The sequence below is a fragment of the Puccinia triticina genome, chromosome 8A, assembly GCF_026914185.1.
Source record: "Puccinia triticina chromosome 8A, complete sequence".
In the NCBI taxonomy this organism is placed as follows: Eukaryota; Fungi; Basidiomycota; class Pucciniomycetes; order Pucciniales; family Pucciniaceae; genus Puccinia; species Puccinia triticina.
In genome coordinates this window covers 3,973,420-3,992,677 of record NC_070565.1, presented here as the reverse complement: position 1 = coordinate 3,992,677, position 19,258 = coordinate 3,973,420, and the positions used below count along the sequence as shown (strand labels likewise).

The following is a 19,258-nucleotide window of genomic DNA, read 5'->3' as shown; positions in this document are numbered from 1 at the left end:
AATGACCGTTCTGACCGGCCATCCAGAGGACTTCACCTCTTGATGACCGGTTCAACCGGTCATCAAAGAGGACACATCCTCTCAATGACCGGTTCAACCAGTCATCGAAGAGGACACATGCTCTCAATGACCAGTTCAATCGGTCATCGAAGAGGACACATGCTCTCAATGACCGGTTCAACCGGTCATTGAAGAGGACACATCCTCTTGATGACCGGTTCAACCGGTCATCGAAGAGGACACATGCTCTCAATGACCAGTTCAATCGGTCATCGAAGAGGACACATGCTCTCAATGACCGGTTCAACCGGTCATTGAAGAGGACACATCCTCTTGATGACCGGTTCAACCGGTCATCGAAGAGGACACACCCTCTTGATGACCGGTTCAACCGGTCATTGAAGAGGACACACCCTCTTGATGACTGGCCAACCGGTCATTGAAGAGGACAGACCCTCTTGATGATCGGTCAACCGGGCATCAAAGAGGACATAACCTTGGGAGTCTGGATGACCGGTCATTGAGAGGTTGTGTCCTCTTCGATGGCCAGTCAACCGCTTCACCTCTCGATGACCAGTCAACAGGTCATCGAGAGGTTGTGTCCTCATGACCAGCTGACCGGTCATTGAGAGGAGTTCAGCTCTTGATGAACGGTCAACCGGTCATCAGGAGCTGAAGCCCTCTGGACGACCGGTTCAACCGACCATCAGGAGCTGAACTCCTCTAGATGACCGGTTCGACCGGCCATCCAGAGGAGTTCAGCTCTTGATGACCAATCAACCGGTCATCAAGAGCTGAATTCCTCTGGATGGCCGGTCAGAGCTGAACGCTCTTGATGGACCGTTCATCAAAGAGGACTTGACCTCTTGATGACCAATCAACCAGTCATCAAGAGGTGAACTCCTCTGGATGGCCGGCTGAACCGTTCATCCAGAGGTTAGGTCCTCTTCGATGACCGGTTGACCGGTCATTGAGAGGTGAAGTCCTTTTTGATGACCAGATGACCGGTCATTGAGAGGGTGTTACTCCTCCGGATAACCACTTGAACAGGTCATCAAGATGTGTACTAGGTGTGTGTACATGTATGATACTGTCTGCTCTCCAAACAGCCTGTTATAAATTGACTCCAACATTATTCTGGAGCGGATGCGCCAAACAGCCATGTTATAAATCTAATCATTTCTTGATTGGCTTTATTACAGTTGGATTGCACATTGGGTGGTATGTATATTATGATGCAATTTATCATATCACACTGGGTGTCCAAACGGGGCCTCTATTTGTATCTCTTCTTCCTATTCTTATCAATCATGTAGAATTTAAAACTATCAGCAGATACATTGATAATGAACTACACACGGAGAATTTAAAACTATCATGGAGGCATTAATCACTATTGGCGGAGCCATTGATCATGAACATTATGCTGCAACAATTATTGCTCGTGTGACTCAACAACATAAACTGCTTACAATGGACTCACTCATCACTGATGAAGATATGCAATCAAAGCTTTTTGTTTTGCTCAATTTGCTAGACTTCATCCATTCATTACACTTCACGATGTTTTGCATGTTTGTACCAAAAAAGTTTAAAAAGGAATTTAAATAAGTTTGAAAAGGAACATGAAGAAGTTTACAATACAAACTTGAAAAAATATTCTACTCATTGGGTTCTAGACCCACTCATCAATTGATGAGCATACTTCTTACTTGAGTAAGCTATGGATTGGGCTGAACCTTCAGGAATACCTTTGTTGTGGAGCTCCTCCGCAGTGAAATGCTTGAACATTGTCCAGTGTGTGATCCCAAGCGCGCGCATGTCATTGTGGACATCAGGGGAATTTGGATCAACATGGGCGAATCGCAATAATTCATCAATGGAACCCATGTGGTGTGGCGGAGTCATAGGTGACAAAGCCCGCGCTGGCTGGTCGGGGGTGGTTGGCATATTCATCGAGGTGGTTGGCATGTTCATGGGGTTGAAGAACATCGCTGGGAAATTGAATGGATGAGTCAGAGGTGGGGGCGGCGGAGGTGGTGGTTCATCCCCCTTGGTCTTGTACTGGAACTGGTCTGACTTAGGCGGAACCAGGAGGGTTACTATGTGTTATGAGCCGTAGTGCGGGCTCCGCAGCACAGACTCACATGTACATAGACTACACGTACATGTCACGGACCATACTCAAGGTTCAAGAGGCTGGAGATCCAAGCCTCTTCCTCATCCTGCAATCTACCATCTTGGATCCAGAACCCCCAGAACCCCAGAACCCAGACTCCATCTTCCTCTCCAAAGAACAGACCTTAACATATTGCAGGATCTACTTAACGGAGACAAAGACCAAGAAACATATTGCTCCAACTCCGAAACCTTGAACATCCCGACTCCAAAACCTTGAATATCCCACAAACCACTCCTAGAAACCTTGAATATCCCGCTCCGACATCACACAGCAATACAATGGATGCCTCCAAAGCCGCCAAACTCCGACAACAACTGGCGGACATTACTAAAAAGGCCAACAACAAGGAGGAAAAACACCGCCAGGCCAAGGCCAAGTTGGAGGACGCACTCCGCACTCCAAATCCACCCCCTCCCCCAACTGCAACCAAGACCCCCAAGATTGCTCAACCCGACAAGTTCAATGGAGAACGCGGAGCGGTGGCGGAGACGTTTGCCCGCCAGGTTGGCATCTATATGACTGTGAACAAGCACTTGTCCCCGACCAACACGACACAAATCCTTTTTGTGTCCTCATACATGACCAGACCCGCGGGCGTGTGGGCAGCCCTGTTCCTTGACCAGGCAGCAGTGGAACCACCCACCCTGACCTACGCAGAGTTCACGGCGGCCTTCCGGGGCATGTTTTTTGACCCGGAAAAGAAGGCAAAGGCGGAACAAGCCCTCCGAGCGCTGAAGCAGACCGGTTCTGTGGCGGACTACACCCACACCTTTGTCCAGCACGCCTCCGCAGCAGGATGGGAAATCCCCACCCTCCTCAGCCAGTACCGCCAAGGTCTGAAGCGGGACATCCAGATGGCGCTCATTGTTTCCCGCACCGCATTCACAACCATTAATGAGGTTGCTACCTTGGCCCTGGAGCTTGACACGGCAATGAGCGGAGCGGAGGCCAGAACAGCGCCGGCTAAACAGAAGATTGACCCCAAAGCCATGGACCTATTGGCGTTAACAACGCTGTAACAGATACAATACGTGAATCGGTATTGTATCTGTAACGTATCGAAAATGGTCCCAATCCTGTGGATCGGGATCGGATCGAAAACAGATACTTTTTGGGCTGTATTGGATTGGATGTATTGATTTTTAGATACGATACATCCATATGTCAGATCATGTATCGGATATTCAATACAATACATATCTGATACCGATATGTATCGGTATGTATCGCCTGGTTTAATTGAGTGGATTTGGTGAGACTACGCCGCGCTTCCATCCAGGAAGTATTGGTTGACCCAGTCTACACAGATACCAGATACACTGGTGAGACTGCGCCGCATCTTCCATCCAGGGAATATCGGTTGAACCAAGCAAACAGATACACAAGCTCAGGCATCTCCGGTATCGATGGAGGCCGATATCGCTGACCAGGTTATATCCCTCGACCATGGCGCGCACATCTAGACCTCCATCCCCTCAAGGTACTCCCCCCCGACCCCCATCCCGCCAGTCTACGCGTATCATTACCCCCATCCGCACAGATCCTAATTTCATTCGGCCTAGCGGCGACTCTCGAAAATCCCTCAAAGCACCACAAATATCCAATCCTGGACCTGAACCACCCGTGGAAGTCAATTCCGGCTCTGAATCCAGTGCAATTGTTGTTTCGAAGAGGACCCAACAACCTGCCTCTGCCTCCACTAGCCAAGCCCGACCATCTGTCACTTCCAGATCCCAAACAACTGACGCTTCAGCTTCAAAGGCCAAGAAGAGACGCCGTGATATCATCGATTCTGACCGGCCTCCATCCACGATGAACTTTTGCCAGGACTCAGATGAAGAAAACGCAAAGGCAAAGAAAAAACAAAGAAAATCCAGATGCCGAAGAGACTCTGAGTTTGGAATTGACGACGTCGAGCTCTATTTTCTTCCCCCTGTTTACGCCGAAGGGCAGGTATGTAGTTTTTATATATCAGCTTCTATACTCATAGTTATGATTCATAGTAATACTGAAGCATTTCTTGTTTTATTTTTCTTCATTAGAGTGCTGAGAATGGTGACGACCCCATGCATTACGAATGCAAGTGGTGTGGATGCATGTACAAGAAGGGCGAAGGCACCCGTGCAAACCTTGTCAAGCACCGAGATGGAGCGGTCAATCGGGCACCTTGCCACGCACGAGCCGATGCTATCCGAGGCGGCGCAAAGCTTCCTCTGACCGCCAAAGAGGTTGCTGCCAAAAAGAAGGAGCAGGAGTCCGGTTCAATAATCAAATACACTAACGCGGGGAAGTTTGATACGAAGATTTTTAATCAACTGCTTGTCATGTGGCTCATTCGAAACGCCTTGCCATGGTCTTGTATCGGCGACTTCTTTCTGGCCGTTGCTTTCAGCTATGTTCGACCAGGAATCAAACTCCACTCTTGAGTTTGGGCTGCCACCGAGGCTCACAAGCTCTATTGCAACTTGCAAGAACAAGTTCTATGCAAGTTAAAGGTACCTTATTCCCCCTTTTCCTCCATTTTGGTTTGATTTGTGGTCGATACTCATAACTCACAACCAACTACTTATATCGTTATTTGCAGAAACTTCCATCAAAGATTACACTCATTCATGACGTTTGGACAACTAAGGGCAACCGACAGGCCTTCATGGGGATATCTGCTGCCTTTGTCTCGGAGGATTGGCAGTTCTGTATTACTCACCTTGGATTGAAATACATCGCGTGGACCCACAAGGGTAAATATCTGGCGATCCCGTTTGCAAACATCATCATGAAGGCTTCCCTTCACAATAAGATAAGTAGTACTTTTTGCTTCAGCGTCAAGCTGGTCATGATCAGCGAAGGCTGACATTTTCTTATTTGTCCAATACATCTTAGCCCAAACAACCGACTCAGGCTCCAACAACGGGACCATGGCTGCTGAGGTCAATCAATTAATTCTTGAGAAAGCCGGCACCGATCTCGACTTATCGGGGAACCACATCAAATGTTTTTGCCACAAGGTGGCTTTAATCCTCAATGCGGGCCTCAAAGCAATTTCTGTGGCCAACGAAGGCCTGGTCAAATCGAAGAAATCAACTCTTGGATTTGTGCCTGGGCTTGGGTCCATTACTGAAGAATCTCAGCTTCCGACTGATCCCGAGGTTTTTGAAGAAGAAGGTGTGGAGGACAAACCCGAGAGCACTTTGCTGAATGGTGATAGCAATAGCGAGGTGGAAGATATTCCGGCTCAAACCCAGCGTAGTTGCCCAGATGGCCAACCATCCGATTCTGACGGTGTCCGTAGTATTGACTCAATCCTCAAGAAGATAGATTCAGTGATCCAGAAGATCACTTCCTCTGCGGCTAAACGATCTGAATTCGATACCTGGGCAAAGAAGCTTGACTACTCTGGCCAAGTCTCATCGCCGGCTATGGAATTTGATGGAACATCAAGTTCCAAAGTCGAGATCAAGCCTACCAGGCACGGAACATTATCAACAAGCTGATTGAGAACGAAAAGGATCGTCTAGAGCAGGAGGGCCCAAAGGGGGGGAAAAACTTCTTCGCTAACCAGGAAATCTTTTGAGGCGACTGGGATTTGGTCAAACGACTCAACGACATACTGGGAGAATTCTACTTCATAACTAAGCGGATGGAGGGCGACATATCGTCCGCTGGATTGATGCTTGCAGAATACCGGTTCATCAAGACATTCCTCACGAAGAAGTTGAACTCGCCTTCCAAAACCGAATTCCACCAAATGTTCCGGGCAATGATTGCAAAGACAAACAAGTATCTCCAGGAGGCTTTGAGGTGTGATGCAATCCTCCTGGCCACAGTTTTGAATCCCAGTTATCGTCTCTCTATTATACAGATGTGGTTCCCAGAATCTTACTCGTACACTCAGCTCTTGTTACAAGCCGCTTTCGATGCAAAACAAACCGTATACAAAGCACATTCCCCACCCAAGTCCCAACCAACTGAAAGCAATCACAACAAACAGCCACGGCCTCACAGAGAGATCGACGAAGTCGATTTCTTCCCTGATACAGTCGACTCAGTCAACAGTGAGCTCTCCCTATACCTTAGTGGGAAATACAAGTGGCCAGTCTCACAAGCAAACGATCCACTCTCATGGTGGAAGGTCAGTTTCACTTTTTCCAACCTCGTATTTATATATTATACATATATCAATGTTGCAACTGACTAGTCGGTATCTTTCAGGAACATTCTGCCGAGTTTCCGGTCTTATCCCTCCTGGCAAGGGACTATTTGGCATGTTGCTCAACCTCAGCTAGTGTTGAACGCTGTTTCTCTGCCGCTGCGGATACATGTGGACACGACCGAGGGGCTCTAGCGTTGCAAACAATCGAGAGGTGTGTTAGCTCACACCAGTGGATGCTCCAAGGAGTCCAACCCAATGGCGAGTTCAAGGCTGCACAGGCTATCATCTCTCAAGTTAAGGATGACCAGGAAAAGACCCAGACTCGCCATGTCCCTGAAAACGCTTCCACTTCAAGTTCCAAGTAGTTCCCCCCCCCCCCCCCCCCCAAAAAAAAAAAAAATAACACACGTTTTCCATGTGTGATGCTAGTATGAAAGAAAAGAATTTGTTGGCCTGATTTTATATTCTCTGATTCCCCTCCCCGCAAAAACAACACCCCTGAAAATTCACCCCCGCCCAAAAAATTGTGTTTGATTCCTGATGCTCTGAAAAACATAATACACGCAATGTTTTTCCCGATACATACCGATATTTATCTGTATTGTATCAGTTTAGCAATCCGATACAGCTAAACATCTGAGATTGTATTGGGTTTTTAGATCCGATACATAGCCAATGTATCGCACTTTCGATCCGATACAGACAGTCGCTGGAACATGTATCTGATTTTCAATACGATACAGATAAATAGTCCGATACTGTATCGTATTGTATCTGTTACAGCGTTGGCGTTAAACGGACGACTATCCGACTCCGAGAAGGCCCGGATGATGCGGGAAGGACTCTGTTTCCGATGCGGAGCGCAGGGCCACATCTCCCGCGACTGTCCGAACAAGAAGGGAAAAGGCCGCGGAAACGCCAGGATTGCAGCAATGGAGGATCAGATCCGACAATTAGTGGAAGGGATGGCGGCGATAGGCGGAGGCGGACCAGCGGATAAAGGCGGAAAAGGCCGGGCCAACTCGTCAAAAAATGGAGGTGCTCAGGAATGAAGGTTGTGCCTTTCCTGAGCGCGGCAGAGTTGTCTTGTAGTATTGGTGCTAGTCAAACTTTAACCAGAAATGAAATTGATCCCAGATGTTTCATCTCTTGCACCATCACAACTCCCAGAACCCCTTACCCCCTGCCTCCTTTTTGATTTATTCCGGAGCGACCCATGACGTGTTGAGCAAGTCCTACGCCGCCGTGGCGGGATTACTCCGCAACGCCACCGCCTCAAGGCGGACAGTGTCGGGATTCAATGGATCCACATCCCAAGCGGCATATGAGATTGACCTGACCCTGAATGAAGAACCCCGCCCTTCAAAATTCATCATCACCCGGCTGAAAGACACGTACGACGGCATCCTTGGGATACCATGGATCCGCAAACACGGACACCAAATTGACTGGACCACCCGCACACTCCGACATTGCAGCTGCCTCCGCAGCTTTGTCCACTCCAAAAACATCCTCAACAGAGGGCCAAGGGCCCATGATGGGGAAAGCTAGGATTCGTGACGAGGGGGTGTGTGTTTTACCGCCCCCGCAATGTGAGTTCAATAGACTACCCTCTCCCATACTCCCTGAAACGGCTGGCAAGCTTTTTCTCCCCGTAGATAGTACTCCGCACCCCGACTGGAATCCCGCCCCCCCGCAGCTGGAATGGAACCCTGCCAACCCCACCGACAATTTTGCTGCCGCTTTGGCTGTATTTTCCACTCTGCAAACATCCTCAACAGAGGGCCAAGGGCCCATGATGGGGAAAGCTAGGATTTGTGACGAGGGGGTGTGTATTTTACCGCCCCTGCAATGTGAGTCCAATAAAGTTTCTCCGCAATCATTTTCCAAAGCAGCTGGCAAGCCCCTTTCTCTCCTAGAACTTTACACTGCAGAGATTAGCGCCTCCAAGACATCGTGGTCGACCTCCGCCCGGCTAGCAGTGGCGGGAAAGGCCGCTATTGCAACACGGACCGTCAAAGAACTTGTCCCGCAGTGCTACCATTGATTCATCAACATGTTCCGGAAATCCAGCGCTAAGAGCCCACCGCCACGAAGAAAGTATGACTTCCGTGTTGACCTAGTCCCCAGAGCCACACCGCAAGCAAGCCGGATCATTCCGCTTTCACCGGCGGAGAACCAGGCACTCGACACACTGATTGCGGAAGGACTGGCCAGCGGAACAATCCGGCGGACCACATCACCGTGGGCGGCCCCAGTTCTATTCACCGGAAAGAAGAACGGAAACCTTCACCCCTGTTTTGACTACCAAAAACTCAACACACTGACAGTGAAGAACCGCTACCCCCTTCTGCTGACCATGGACCTGGTTGACAGCCTGCTAGATGCTGACACCTTCACAAAGCTGGACCTCCGCAACGCCTACGGAAACCTCCGAGTGGCGGAGGGAGATGAGGATAAGCTAGCGTTCATCTGCAAGGCGGGGCAATTTGCTCCGCTCACCATGCCGTTTGGACCCACAGGAGCACCGGGATACTTTCAATACTTCATGCAGGACATTCTCCTTGGACGAATTGGAAAAGACACCGCTGCATACCTGGATGACATTATGGTATACACACAGAAAGGCTCTGATCACACGGCGGCGGTCAACGGAATCCTGGAGACCCTGAGCAAGCATCAATCATGGCTGAAACCGGAGAAATGTGAATTTTCAAAACCGGAGGTGGAATATCTTGGACTGTTAATTGCGTGCAACCGGATTAGAATGGACCCCGCAAAAGTGAAGGCGGTGACGGATTGGCCCGCACCGTGGAACGTTACGGAACTTCAGCGGTTCATCGGATTCTCCAACTTTTACCGCAGGTTCATTGACCACTTCTCAGGGAAGACCAGACCTCTACACGACCTGACCAAAGCAAAAACCCGCTTTGTCTGGGTTGACAAATGTAACTCCGCTTTTGAATGCCTAAAGACCGCCTTCACCTCCGCTCCAATACTCAAGATTGCGGACCCGTATAAGCCATTTATTCTGGAATGGGACTGCTCCGACTTCGCGCTTGGAGCAGTCTTGTCTCAAGTCTGCAACAAAGACAAAGAACTCCACCCCGTCGCTTACTTATCCTGATCATTGGTGCAGGCGGAGAAGAACTACGAGATTTTTGACAAGGAACTATTGGCCATTGTTGCCGCTTTCAAAGAGTGGCGGCAGTACCTGGAAGGAAACCCGCACCGCCTGACCGCCATTGTTTACACGGACCACCGGAACCTAGAAAGCTTCATGACCACCAAGGAGCTCAGTCGGAGACAGGCGCGGTGGGCAAAGACCATGGGTTGCTTTGATTTTGAAATCATCTTCCGCCCGGGCCACCAAGCCACCAAACCCGATGCCCTATCAAGAAGACCGGACCTAGCCCCCGCCCCTGGTGAAAAACTGACCTTTGGGCAGCTGCTGAAGCCCAATAACATTACGGAGCGGACTTTTGCGGAGATATCAGAGTTTGAATCCTGGTTCGAGGACAAATCAATTGACTTGGCGGAGGCGGAGCACTGGTTTGAGGTAGACGTATTGGGGATAGACGCGGAGCATGGAGCGGAAAATGAACTGGCAATGGCTGATGTGGAGATCATTGCAAGAATCAGGGAATTGACCCCACTCGATGCCCAACTGACCAGATGGATAGAATCCTTGAAAACCCCCACAGGAAACCGGAACAGATACACGGAGACTGATGGCATCTTGTACGACAAAGGGCGGATAGTGGTACCGGCGGACCGAGATCCTGAAGAGCCAACACGACACCAAAGCGGCGGGTCACCCAGGCCGATCCCGCACCCTTGCCCTGGTCCGACGGAGTTTTGTGTGGAACGGCCAGAAGAAGTTCGTCAACCAATACGTGGATGGATGTGATTCTTGTCAAAGAGTTAAAGCCTCGACGCAATGGCCATTTGGGACACTGGAGCCGCTGCCAATTCCGGCGGGGCCGTGGACGGACATCAGCTATGACCTCATCACAGACCTACCTGAATCCTGCTCCCACAACAGCATACTGACTGTTGTTGACCGTCTGACAAAGATGGCACACTTTATCCCCTGCAGGAAGTCCATGAATGCGGAGCAGTTAGCGAACCTGATGGCGGAGCACGTTTGGAAACTCCACGGCACTCCGAAGACTATTGTTTCCAACCAAGGGAGCATTTTTGTATCCCAAATCACCCGGGAATTGGACAACAGACTTGGCATCCGCTTCCAACCATCTACGGCGTACCATCCAAGGACAGACGGACAGTCAGAAATCGCAAACAAAGCGGTGGACCAATATCTCCGCCATTTTGTGAGCTATCAACAGGACGATTGGGCTCCGCTCCTGGCAACGGCGGAATTTGCTTACAACAACAACGATCAAACGTCAACAGGGGTGTCACCATTCAAGGCAAATTACGGTTTCAACCCATTGTACAGCGGAATCCCATTGGCGGGACAGTGTGTACCGGCAGTGGCGGAGCGACTCCGCCAGCTTGCGGAGGTACAGGACGAACTGAAGAACTGTCTAGAAGCGGCGCAGGAGGCCATGAAAAGCCATTTTGACCGCGGAGTGCGGAAAACACCGGAATGGAACAGTGGAGACGAGGTTTGGCTAGATGGGCGCAATATCTCGACAACACGTCCCAGCCCCAAATTGGAACACCGCTGGCTTGGACCATTCCCAATAGCTAGCAGAATTTCAACCTCTGCTTACAAACTGACCCTTCCGCTTTCCATGCAGGGAGTCCACCCAGTTTTCCACGTGTCAGTACTCCGCAAACACAAGCCCAACGAGATCGCCCACCGACAGCGGCGGACCCCGGAGCCAGTAACAGTCAACGGCGGAGATGAGTGGGAGGTTGACGGAATACTGGACAGCCGGCGGAGAGGGTGGACAACTCAATACCTTGTCAGCTGGCGCGGATTTGGACCGGCGGAAAATTCTTGGGAGCCGGAGGCAAACTTGAAGAACAGCGGAGACCTATTGGCGGAGTTTAACTCAAAATTTCCGGAGGCGGCGGCCAGGCATTGGAGGACGCGGAGAAGAAAGTGAGAGGGCAAGCTTTTTACCACTGGGTTTTTTAATGCTGCCCGGGGACAGAATGCAGAGCCAAAAGAGGAGGATTTTTTTTATTTTTTTATTTTTCTCATTGACCAACCAGAAAAGGGGGCGGCTTGGGCATTAAAGGGGGGATAATGTTATGAGCCGTAGTGCGGGCTCCGCAGCGCAGACTCACATGTACATAGACTACACGTACATGTCACGGACCATACTCAAGGTTTGAGAGGCTGGAGATCCAAGCCTCTTCCTCATCCTGCAATCTACCATCTTGGATCCAGAACCCCCAGAACCCCAGAACCCAGACTCCATCTTCCTCTCCACAGAACAGACCTTAACAATATGCCAGGATTATTTCTCTTTCAAACTTGTGGGCAAAGTCAGGTTGCTGCATAAATTCAAGAAATTCAAAGAAAAAAAAACTCACAATTGCTTTGGCCCACGCGGTTGCGCGGCCCATATTCAAGTAAAAGTATCAATTGGGATCCTCCGGATTGATGTAAATGTGGTCTTTGTGACTTCCAGAAAGGTGCTCCGCAGGGCCATGAATAGCTGGTTGACCAATTTGGCCACAGAGGCGGCTGACTGGGCACCTTGAGAGGGTCCATCAGCGGGGGTGGTAGAAGTGGAAGCTCCGCCATTGCGAGCCGTCTTGAGGTGTTTGTATGCCGTTTCTTTCTATTATTCACACAAAAAATGAGATAATGAGCACAAATGACAGCTTTAAGTAGAAAGAATGTACAGCTTACCTGAGCAACAACACTTGGATCTTGCTGGACTAAGCGACATACAATCTGGCAGTGTTCTGGAGTGCCCTCAGCCGCCACGATGAACTGTTGGAAGACTTCTGGAGAGTCGAGGCGCTTTTTCTGGGCAGCTGCAAAGCTGCCTCCATGTGGGATGATCAAGTACCAAGTGATCTTCCCATCATTCTTGTTTTCTTCAGCAAAGATTCCAGCTTCCTCGTCTTCATTGTTGCGAATAGAAGAAATTGCAGCAGCCTTGAAGCTATCAACATCGTAATGATGAGTAGGCCAATTGACAACTAGTTTTCCCACCTCGGCGACAACTTTTTTGTATGCTGGAGGATTGGGGATGAGGCTTCTTTGCTTGCAAGAGTTGCATGGAGAAGGCGGGGGGGAACAGGGGACAAATAAAATGAAGTCAATCCCAATTGGAACCTCGGGGCGGCCAGAGGTTGAGTCTGAACAAGGACAGTGTTGGCTTTGTTGAGAGTTGGTAAGGGGGCTTTGCTGAGAGTTGGTAGTTGATTTGGTTGATCGGTCCGTGGCCAGTGATACTGGTCCAAAGAGTGATGGATCAAGGATGGATTCTCTTTGCTGGCTTTGCACAAAGGCTTCACGGTGGCGATTGCGGAGTTTGACCAGATGTGCAGTTCCATCAAAAATGCCTGGCACATGGCGCTCCAAGGGTGGGGTCAAGGGGTGATGGAACCATTCTTCGTATTCAGATGGAGAGATGGAACGACTGCGTGATATCCTGAAGAGAATGAGATTATCAGTTTGAGAATGAAACTGATGATGGAAAAGAACAACTCACTTGTGTTGCATTGTTCTAACCGGTGGATGGGATTGGTTTGTCCCAATCGCAGGAGAAGGTTGATTTGAAGACTGGATCAATCTGGTGGTGACGTTGTTGGGCTAATAGTACCAGACATTTATGAGTTGGTGGCTGAGTAACATTGACAAGCAAGAATTAAATGGACTTACATGGGTAGTTCCAAGTGTCCCAATCAAATTCTTCTGGATTGGGCGCACTTAAATCTTTCCAAAAACGTGGGTGATTGATTTAAAGACCGGATCTATCTGGCGGTGATGGTGAAGGTGACGGTGACGGTGATAGCGGCGACAACGGTGACGGTGAGGGTGGTGGTTGGTGGCGCTGGTGGTGGTGGTGGTGGTGATGGTGGTCGGGTGTGGGGGATGGCTGGGCGCTTGCGGGCCTGCAGGCATGGTGCTGATCCCCCGTGCACGGTCCATCTCTGCTGTGAGAAGATTGGCAGCTGCGGCATAAAGTTTCAACGCGAGCGACAAAAGTCGCAAGCTTATTGTTAGAATTATGCCCCATGCCCAGAAGAGGGTTTACTTCCTTTTTGTTCCTTTTCTTTCCATCAGGGTCCTTTAGCCCCCTAGGCCCCTCTTAGGCCCCTTTTTCTCCATGTATTTCATTTGTCCCCTCATGAAATACAACCCTCACTTAGTTCCGAGCCCATATCAGTGAGACATGCTCTTTTGAGACTTCTTATCTGTTGTTCTGAGTCCCTGCACAGATTCTGTGCTTGATCATTTCCCAGCTCACCATTCTCAGTCTCAGGCCTTTGGCCATTATTTCTTCACTTATGTGGGTCTGCTGTACAGAAAGGTAGCCGGATATTAATTTTTGCAAATTAAATGGCAAAAATAAAATATAAGGCCCCGTTTGGCACTGATATAAATTTAGGTGATATAATCACCGGTTAATTCAATAAAAAATACAAAATTCAACATAAAGCCTCCAAATTGTTTTTGTAGGTGTCAGAATTCTGACTTCATCTTCCGCTCACATTATCTGTCTGGCCAAGTGGCCCCTGTTTCCTGTCCGACCAAGTGGTCAAATCCTGTCCTGTCCTCCTGTTCAGTACATACCCTGTTTCTGTCCCCTGTTCCTGTCCCAGCGAGGGTCCAGGGATGGCCTCCAGGCCTCGGGTATCACCGGTACGGTCCACGGGCGGGCCCACTGATACCCGGTACCCGGTGATGATGGATAGTCAGGGCCTGGCTTCGAGAAACTTTACACCAGCAACCCCCAAACCACTCTGAGTCCGGACTCACCCGTACAACTTCAGGATGGCTCCTAGAACTGTACTCAGTCAAACAACTCTCGGCAAGTACAAAGCTGTACTTGAATTTCCCCAAAAAGAACAAGATGACTTTGGCTGACTTTCTCCTTCAATTTTGTTTCACAGATCTTGTTGTCAAGCAGTTGGAATCCCGGCGCGGAATATCTCACCAAACACGCAGGCTCTATCGCTCTGTGGATGAGGATGAGGAAAAACCACGAATGACAATCGATGAGCTTAACGCACTATGGACTCGGTTTGACGAACTTCATACGCGGGATCTACCCTCATTTTACCAGCAGCTTGACGACTTACTAGACTCATTAAACGTTTTTGATCCGGAGGATGAGGAATCAGATCCGGTCTCCCTCGATCCCCTCGAGATCCTCTCAAGACTGATTCCAACATTCGACCAGATCAATACTTTCCGCCACAAAATGGCTCGATTTGTTTATGATCCAGCCTCGGCCAACCCAGAAACCGATTATAATCTCGGACTTGTAAAACATCACCGATCACGTCTGCTTATCCACGAAATAGATCAGTTAGTAGGACATGCTAATTTTTTATTCTGGTATTCGAAGAAGTTTTTGCTGCTATCCAACTCATCTCAACTCACCTCGGACGATGAACAGAGACTATCTGATTACAAGAAGAGTTTATTTGAAACATGGGTCCAAGCCATCTCGCGCATCGAAGATATCCTTCGTAAATATCAGCAATCTGATTTTGATCTTATTCAATTCAATTGTCAAGAATGTGTTGATGATCTCACAGACTGCCTTGATCGACTATATTCGGCTCAGACCAAGAGCCCATCTCAACCCATCATCTCCACGTCATCACACTGTGATCAGCTTTTCATATCAGCACTGCCACTCTTCAAACTATGCAAGATCTTCTTCAACAAACTAGCCAAGAAGGCAACAAACAAATTACCATTGACATTCAAGCCTAGGATCAATTCAAGTGAATTTAACAAATTGGCAGATGAAATCACAGAGCTTCGTTACTTGATCAGGGACTTGGGGCGGGATTTAATGCTCGTGGAGGAACGACGCTACATTCAACATCTCGATGGATTGTTGTGGTCAAGCCAGAGAACTGCCGACCAATTTCATTCGACATGTGCTTTGTTGAGCATTCTTTTAATCCCTACTACTTCGCTTCCTGATCATTGTTCCTCCGAAATTTTCATCAAGTCTTTGTTTTCTGTATTGTCAGACCATGTTACTCTGGCTGTGCTCACGTTCACAGATGCCGTTAACAGAGTTAAAATAACTATAGTATAACGTCCAGCTAAGGTTGAAATTCTTTCTCCAAGTATGGATCATAACCATGCGTAATACATGTCTACATAAACTGGCACTGATGTTTAATGGCCTCCGATGTGAGCTTCCAAAAAGAACATTGGTTAGGTCACCCTCATATCAACACCTGCCTGCCAAGATCATTGTATGTATCTGAGACGCTGGTATCGGGGTGATTCCGGCCCGCCAGCAAGGTTGGACTGGATGACATCCTCTAAGCTTCTAAGAAAACGAACGCCTCTGGTCCTTGGGAATCGTGTTCCTCCACCACACTGGGTTTTTATCCTAAAATGTATTGATGTACTGTGTCACCAAACAAGAAAAAATGGCACCAAACCTCTTCAGCATGAGCAAAGCTTCATAAGACAAAATGAACAGGCTCATCTAGCAAACTGAGATATCTCCCGTTTGGAGTGGGAAGGTTGAGGAGAATGGATCAATGGATCAGTTGGTTGTGGGGATTGGCCAAACTCCTGGCCCACTGCAGGATTTACATAGAACCAAGTCTTGTTCTGCGCCCAAGAAACAATTCCGGCCCAGACCTCTTGCCAGCATGATACACGGCTGGGCTGCTTACGGTTACTTGGGGCCCTGGTCATTCGGGGATGACTTGCGGTTACTTCCAGGCAGGGGCATCGTTGTCCGCCCGCTTGAGGGTTGGCTCTCGAAGTCATTTATCTACTTCTCGACGGGGGAAACCGAGCCTCTGCCCCGCCCCCAGTCGTAGCTTGGGCTGCGATCTCTCGGCTATGTACAGGTTGAGTACTTTACTACTTTGTTTGACCGGCCGACTCGCCGAGCCGATTACCTTGGAGGCCCGGCTGCGCGACTGCGCGGGGCGCGGCAAACAACGGGACGGTCCAACTTCAGGACTGCAAACAGTGATTTCCGCAACATCATGCGTACGTGATCTAATGTCAATGTCATTTGAAGAGAGACACGGCTGGGCATTTTCGACTGCATAAGGCTGTTTTCCATCTCGACAGAGGCTCAGGCTCATGTTGTATGTATGTCCCTGACTCCGCAGGGGCCATGGATGTCTGGAGCCCAAAAAGCGGAGAGACAAAGAAGGTTCTTGTGCTCTCGCGCGTTTGAGATTCAAAGTGATTGAAACTCCTTGCTGCTAAGGATCAATGGAGATACAAATTGCAAACAATTGTACATTGGAATTTCATACAAGGAAGAGATACAAGAAAAGAATGCCAGCATCTCCGATTCAACCGGAGAGCCCCGCGCCCGATGGAAGCGTTCATAGTTGGACTACAACGCGACAGAAAGGGCATGTTGAGTTCTGCTCGATCCAGGGCTGCAGCAGAAAATAATTTGAATCAGTCATTGATAATGAAGATAGAGGATAAAAAGATGTGCTTACTTGGATGCAGTCTTGGTGGAAAAGGTGGGAAGGATGGCATGGGAGCTGGACAACAGTTCGACCAACTTGAAAGAGTTCAAGCTGACAGATTGTGCAGCTCTCAGCTTCGCCATCTTTGCTCGGTGTCGCAGTGGCGGCGGTCGGGTGGGGAAGAGCGTCCAGTCCCTGCTGAACATGCCTCCTTCGCTGTGCCAAGGCAACTTGCTCGGGAGGTAAACTCAGAATCAGCCGTGAAATCAACACATGATCTAAGTTTGGCCTACCTGATTCTCTTAGACTGTTCATGGCCAACTCGGCGTCCTCCAGAGACATCTCACCTAATTCCACTAGGCGGGCCGCACCCTCCGCGAGTTGCTCCAGAGAAGTGGTGTGCAGATAGAAGTCTTCCAGGAGATCGGGCGTAGCCCTTTCGTAGTGGTCGTCTGCCAAGACCTGAGCCTCGCCTTCGGGCGCGAATTCCAACCCAGCCTCTTCGTCTAATTCAAATATGTCTTGGTCCATATTGTGTATTTATTAAATACTAAGAGTTCTGGAGTAGCTGCTAGGGTCTGTGAGGGGATGGGATGGGAAGGAGGTGGCAAGATTGGTTGTGAGTTGGGGGAGATGATTGGTAGCAGTACGGCTGGGACCGTACGCTTACTTATACCCTACATCAATGCTGAGCCCAAATTCAGCAGCACGTAGGGGAGACTTCGCGGTTTAATTGAATTGCTGAGGACTGCTGCTGCTTGCATACAGCGCGAGGCTCAGCTTGCTCGACAAAGGCGCGTACGTGAAGCCTGGTTTCTAGACCATCTACGGGTTGCTCTGCCTTTCTCCGCTGTCAAGCCGCCTTCTTTGAACAAGAATTCTAGCTTCCCTTTATGCTCAGAAGCCTGAGTGAAATGGTATTTCCAAGATGGTATTTCTGATCAATCCCCAAAACTATAGATGGTAAGGCTCTGGTTTCTTTTATACGTTACGGGCGGGCGGCAGCTGCAAGACTGGAATGTAATTGAGACATTATATTTCCTGGACTCGTCTGCAGAACCTGGCCCATCCTCTCGGATGGCAAGGGCCAGCGCTGAAGGGTACAAAGTCCCGGCAGGAGGCGCTCATTTACCTTACTTGCGACGAGACGTGTGTGCCAAGTTAAAAATAATAAGTCTTCATTGTGGCATAAGCGGGCAAAACGTTGCACACATTCTTCTGAGGATGATATGTTCCGCCGCGCCCATGAAGCTGATTCTTGTTGTTTGATAAGCTGCTGATAAGCTGCCTGTTCCCAGTCCTTGGCAATGATTTGTGTACTGGTCATTCTTATACGCCGCTATCCACACCCCGTGAATTTAGATGCAAGACGAGTTCTTGAAGGAAAGAATCTTTTGCCAAGCGCAGTTGGTAGTCAACTCTGGGATTAAAAGATAAATCTAATAAATTGGGAGGCAATGCTGTTGAGGGTACATTTCAACATTTATTCACGTTTGAATATGTAGAACATGATCTTATGACAAAAAGATTTTGGAAGAGAGATGTTGTCTTCAAATTAACACCAGGCCTCTTGCGTCTTGACAAATGCTGAGCCTAATTTCGTATTCATCTTCTTCATGTTGGCATTGGATCTGCCTACATAGACCGCAGGAAGCGGATCAAGTCAAAGGAGAGCCTTGCGCTGTTGCGCGATTTCAAACCAAGGCAATATGCATTGCTTGCTACTATTCTAAGAATCCATGTAAACACAAATGAGGAATGATCGTACACTAAAAGTTCGTACCAGACAGAGATACAAGAGAAGAATGCCTTTCCGCTGATTTAACCAGAGGGTTCCGAGTTTGAGGAGGTGGTAGTTGGAATACAACTCGGCACATGGGGCAGCTTGTGTTCAGTTCTATCCAGGGCTAAAGGAGAAAAGCATTGAAATTAGTAATGGACTATGGAGGCTGGGGCTAAAAGAGTTGCTTACTTGAATGCATCCTCGGTGAAAAAGATGTACTGGATGACATGGGAGCTGAACAACTGTTTGTGCAACTTGAGAGACCTCTTCCTTACAGATTGTGCATTCCGAAGCTGTTCCATCGTTGCCCAATGTCGAAGTGGCGGCGGTCGTGTTGGAAAAAGAGTTCATTAGCTCTTGAACCTGCTTTCTTCGCTTTGCGAGGGCGTTGGCCCGAGCTTCTTCCAGAGGCAAAATCAGAATCATCCATAAAATTTAGAAAAAACACAGACTGTAAGCGTAGCTTAGCTGATTCCATTAGATGGTACAAGGCCTCCCCGAATTCCTCCGGAGAGCCAAATGCACCCGCATGCGCAAGGTCAGACGAAACCTCTTCGGTTGACTCTAA

At 48.9% G+C, this 19,258-nt stretch overlaps 3 protein-coding genes across 3 annotated transcripts; 2 read left to right on the top strand and 1 right to left on the bottom strand.

Moving 5' to 3' along the window:
- Positions 1-3,628: 3,628 nt before the first annotated feature.
- Positions 3,629-4,232, top strand: PtA15_8A379 (uncharacterized protein; the record flags this gene model as incomplete). The annotated part of the gene is made up of 2 exons (XM_053171802.1): positions 3,629-3,959; positions 4,225-4,232. The coding sequence occupies 2 exons, from the start codon at positions 3,629-3,631 to the stop codon at positions 4,230-4,232; spliced, it is 339 nt and encodes a 112-aa protein (XP_053023030.1).
- Positions 4,233-14,341: 10,109 nt separating this feature from the next.
- On the top strand, positions 14,342-18,072 carry PtA15_8A378 (uncharacterized protein; the record flags this gene model as incomplete). Its single annotated transcript, XM_053171801.1, has 9 exons — positions 14,342-15,526; positions 15,954-16,205; positions 16,323-16,467; positions 16,552-16,572; positions 16,948-17,149; positions 17,214-17,304; positions 17,463-17,567; positions 17,676-17,705; positions 17,965-18,072. 9 exons carry the CDS (start codon positions 14,342-14,344, stop codon positions 18,070-18,072), a joined length of 2,139 nt encoding a protein of 712 aa, XP_053023029.1.
- A 656-nt stretch (positions 18,073-18,728) lies between these two features.
- Positions 18,729-18,992, bottom strand: PtA15_8A377 (uncharacterized protein; the record flags this gene model as incomplete). Its single annotated transcript, XM_053171800.1, has 2 exons — positions 18,729-18,804; positions 18,880-18,992. The coding sequence occupies 2 exons, from the start codon at positions 18,990-18,992 to the stop codon at positions 18,729-18,731; spliced, it is 189 nt and encodes a 62-aa protein (XP_053023028.1).
- Positions 18,993-19,258: the final 266 nt, after the last annotated feature.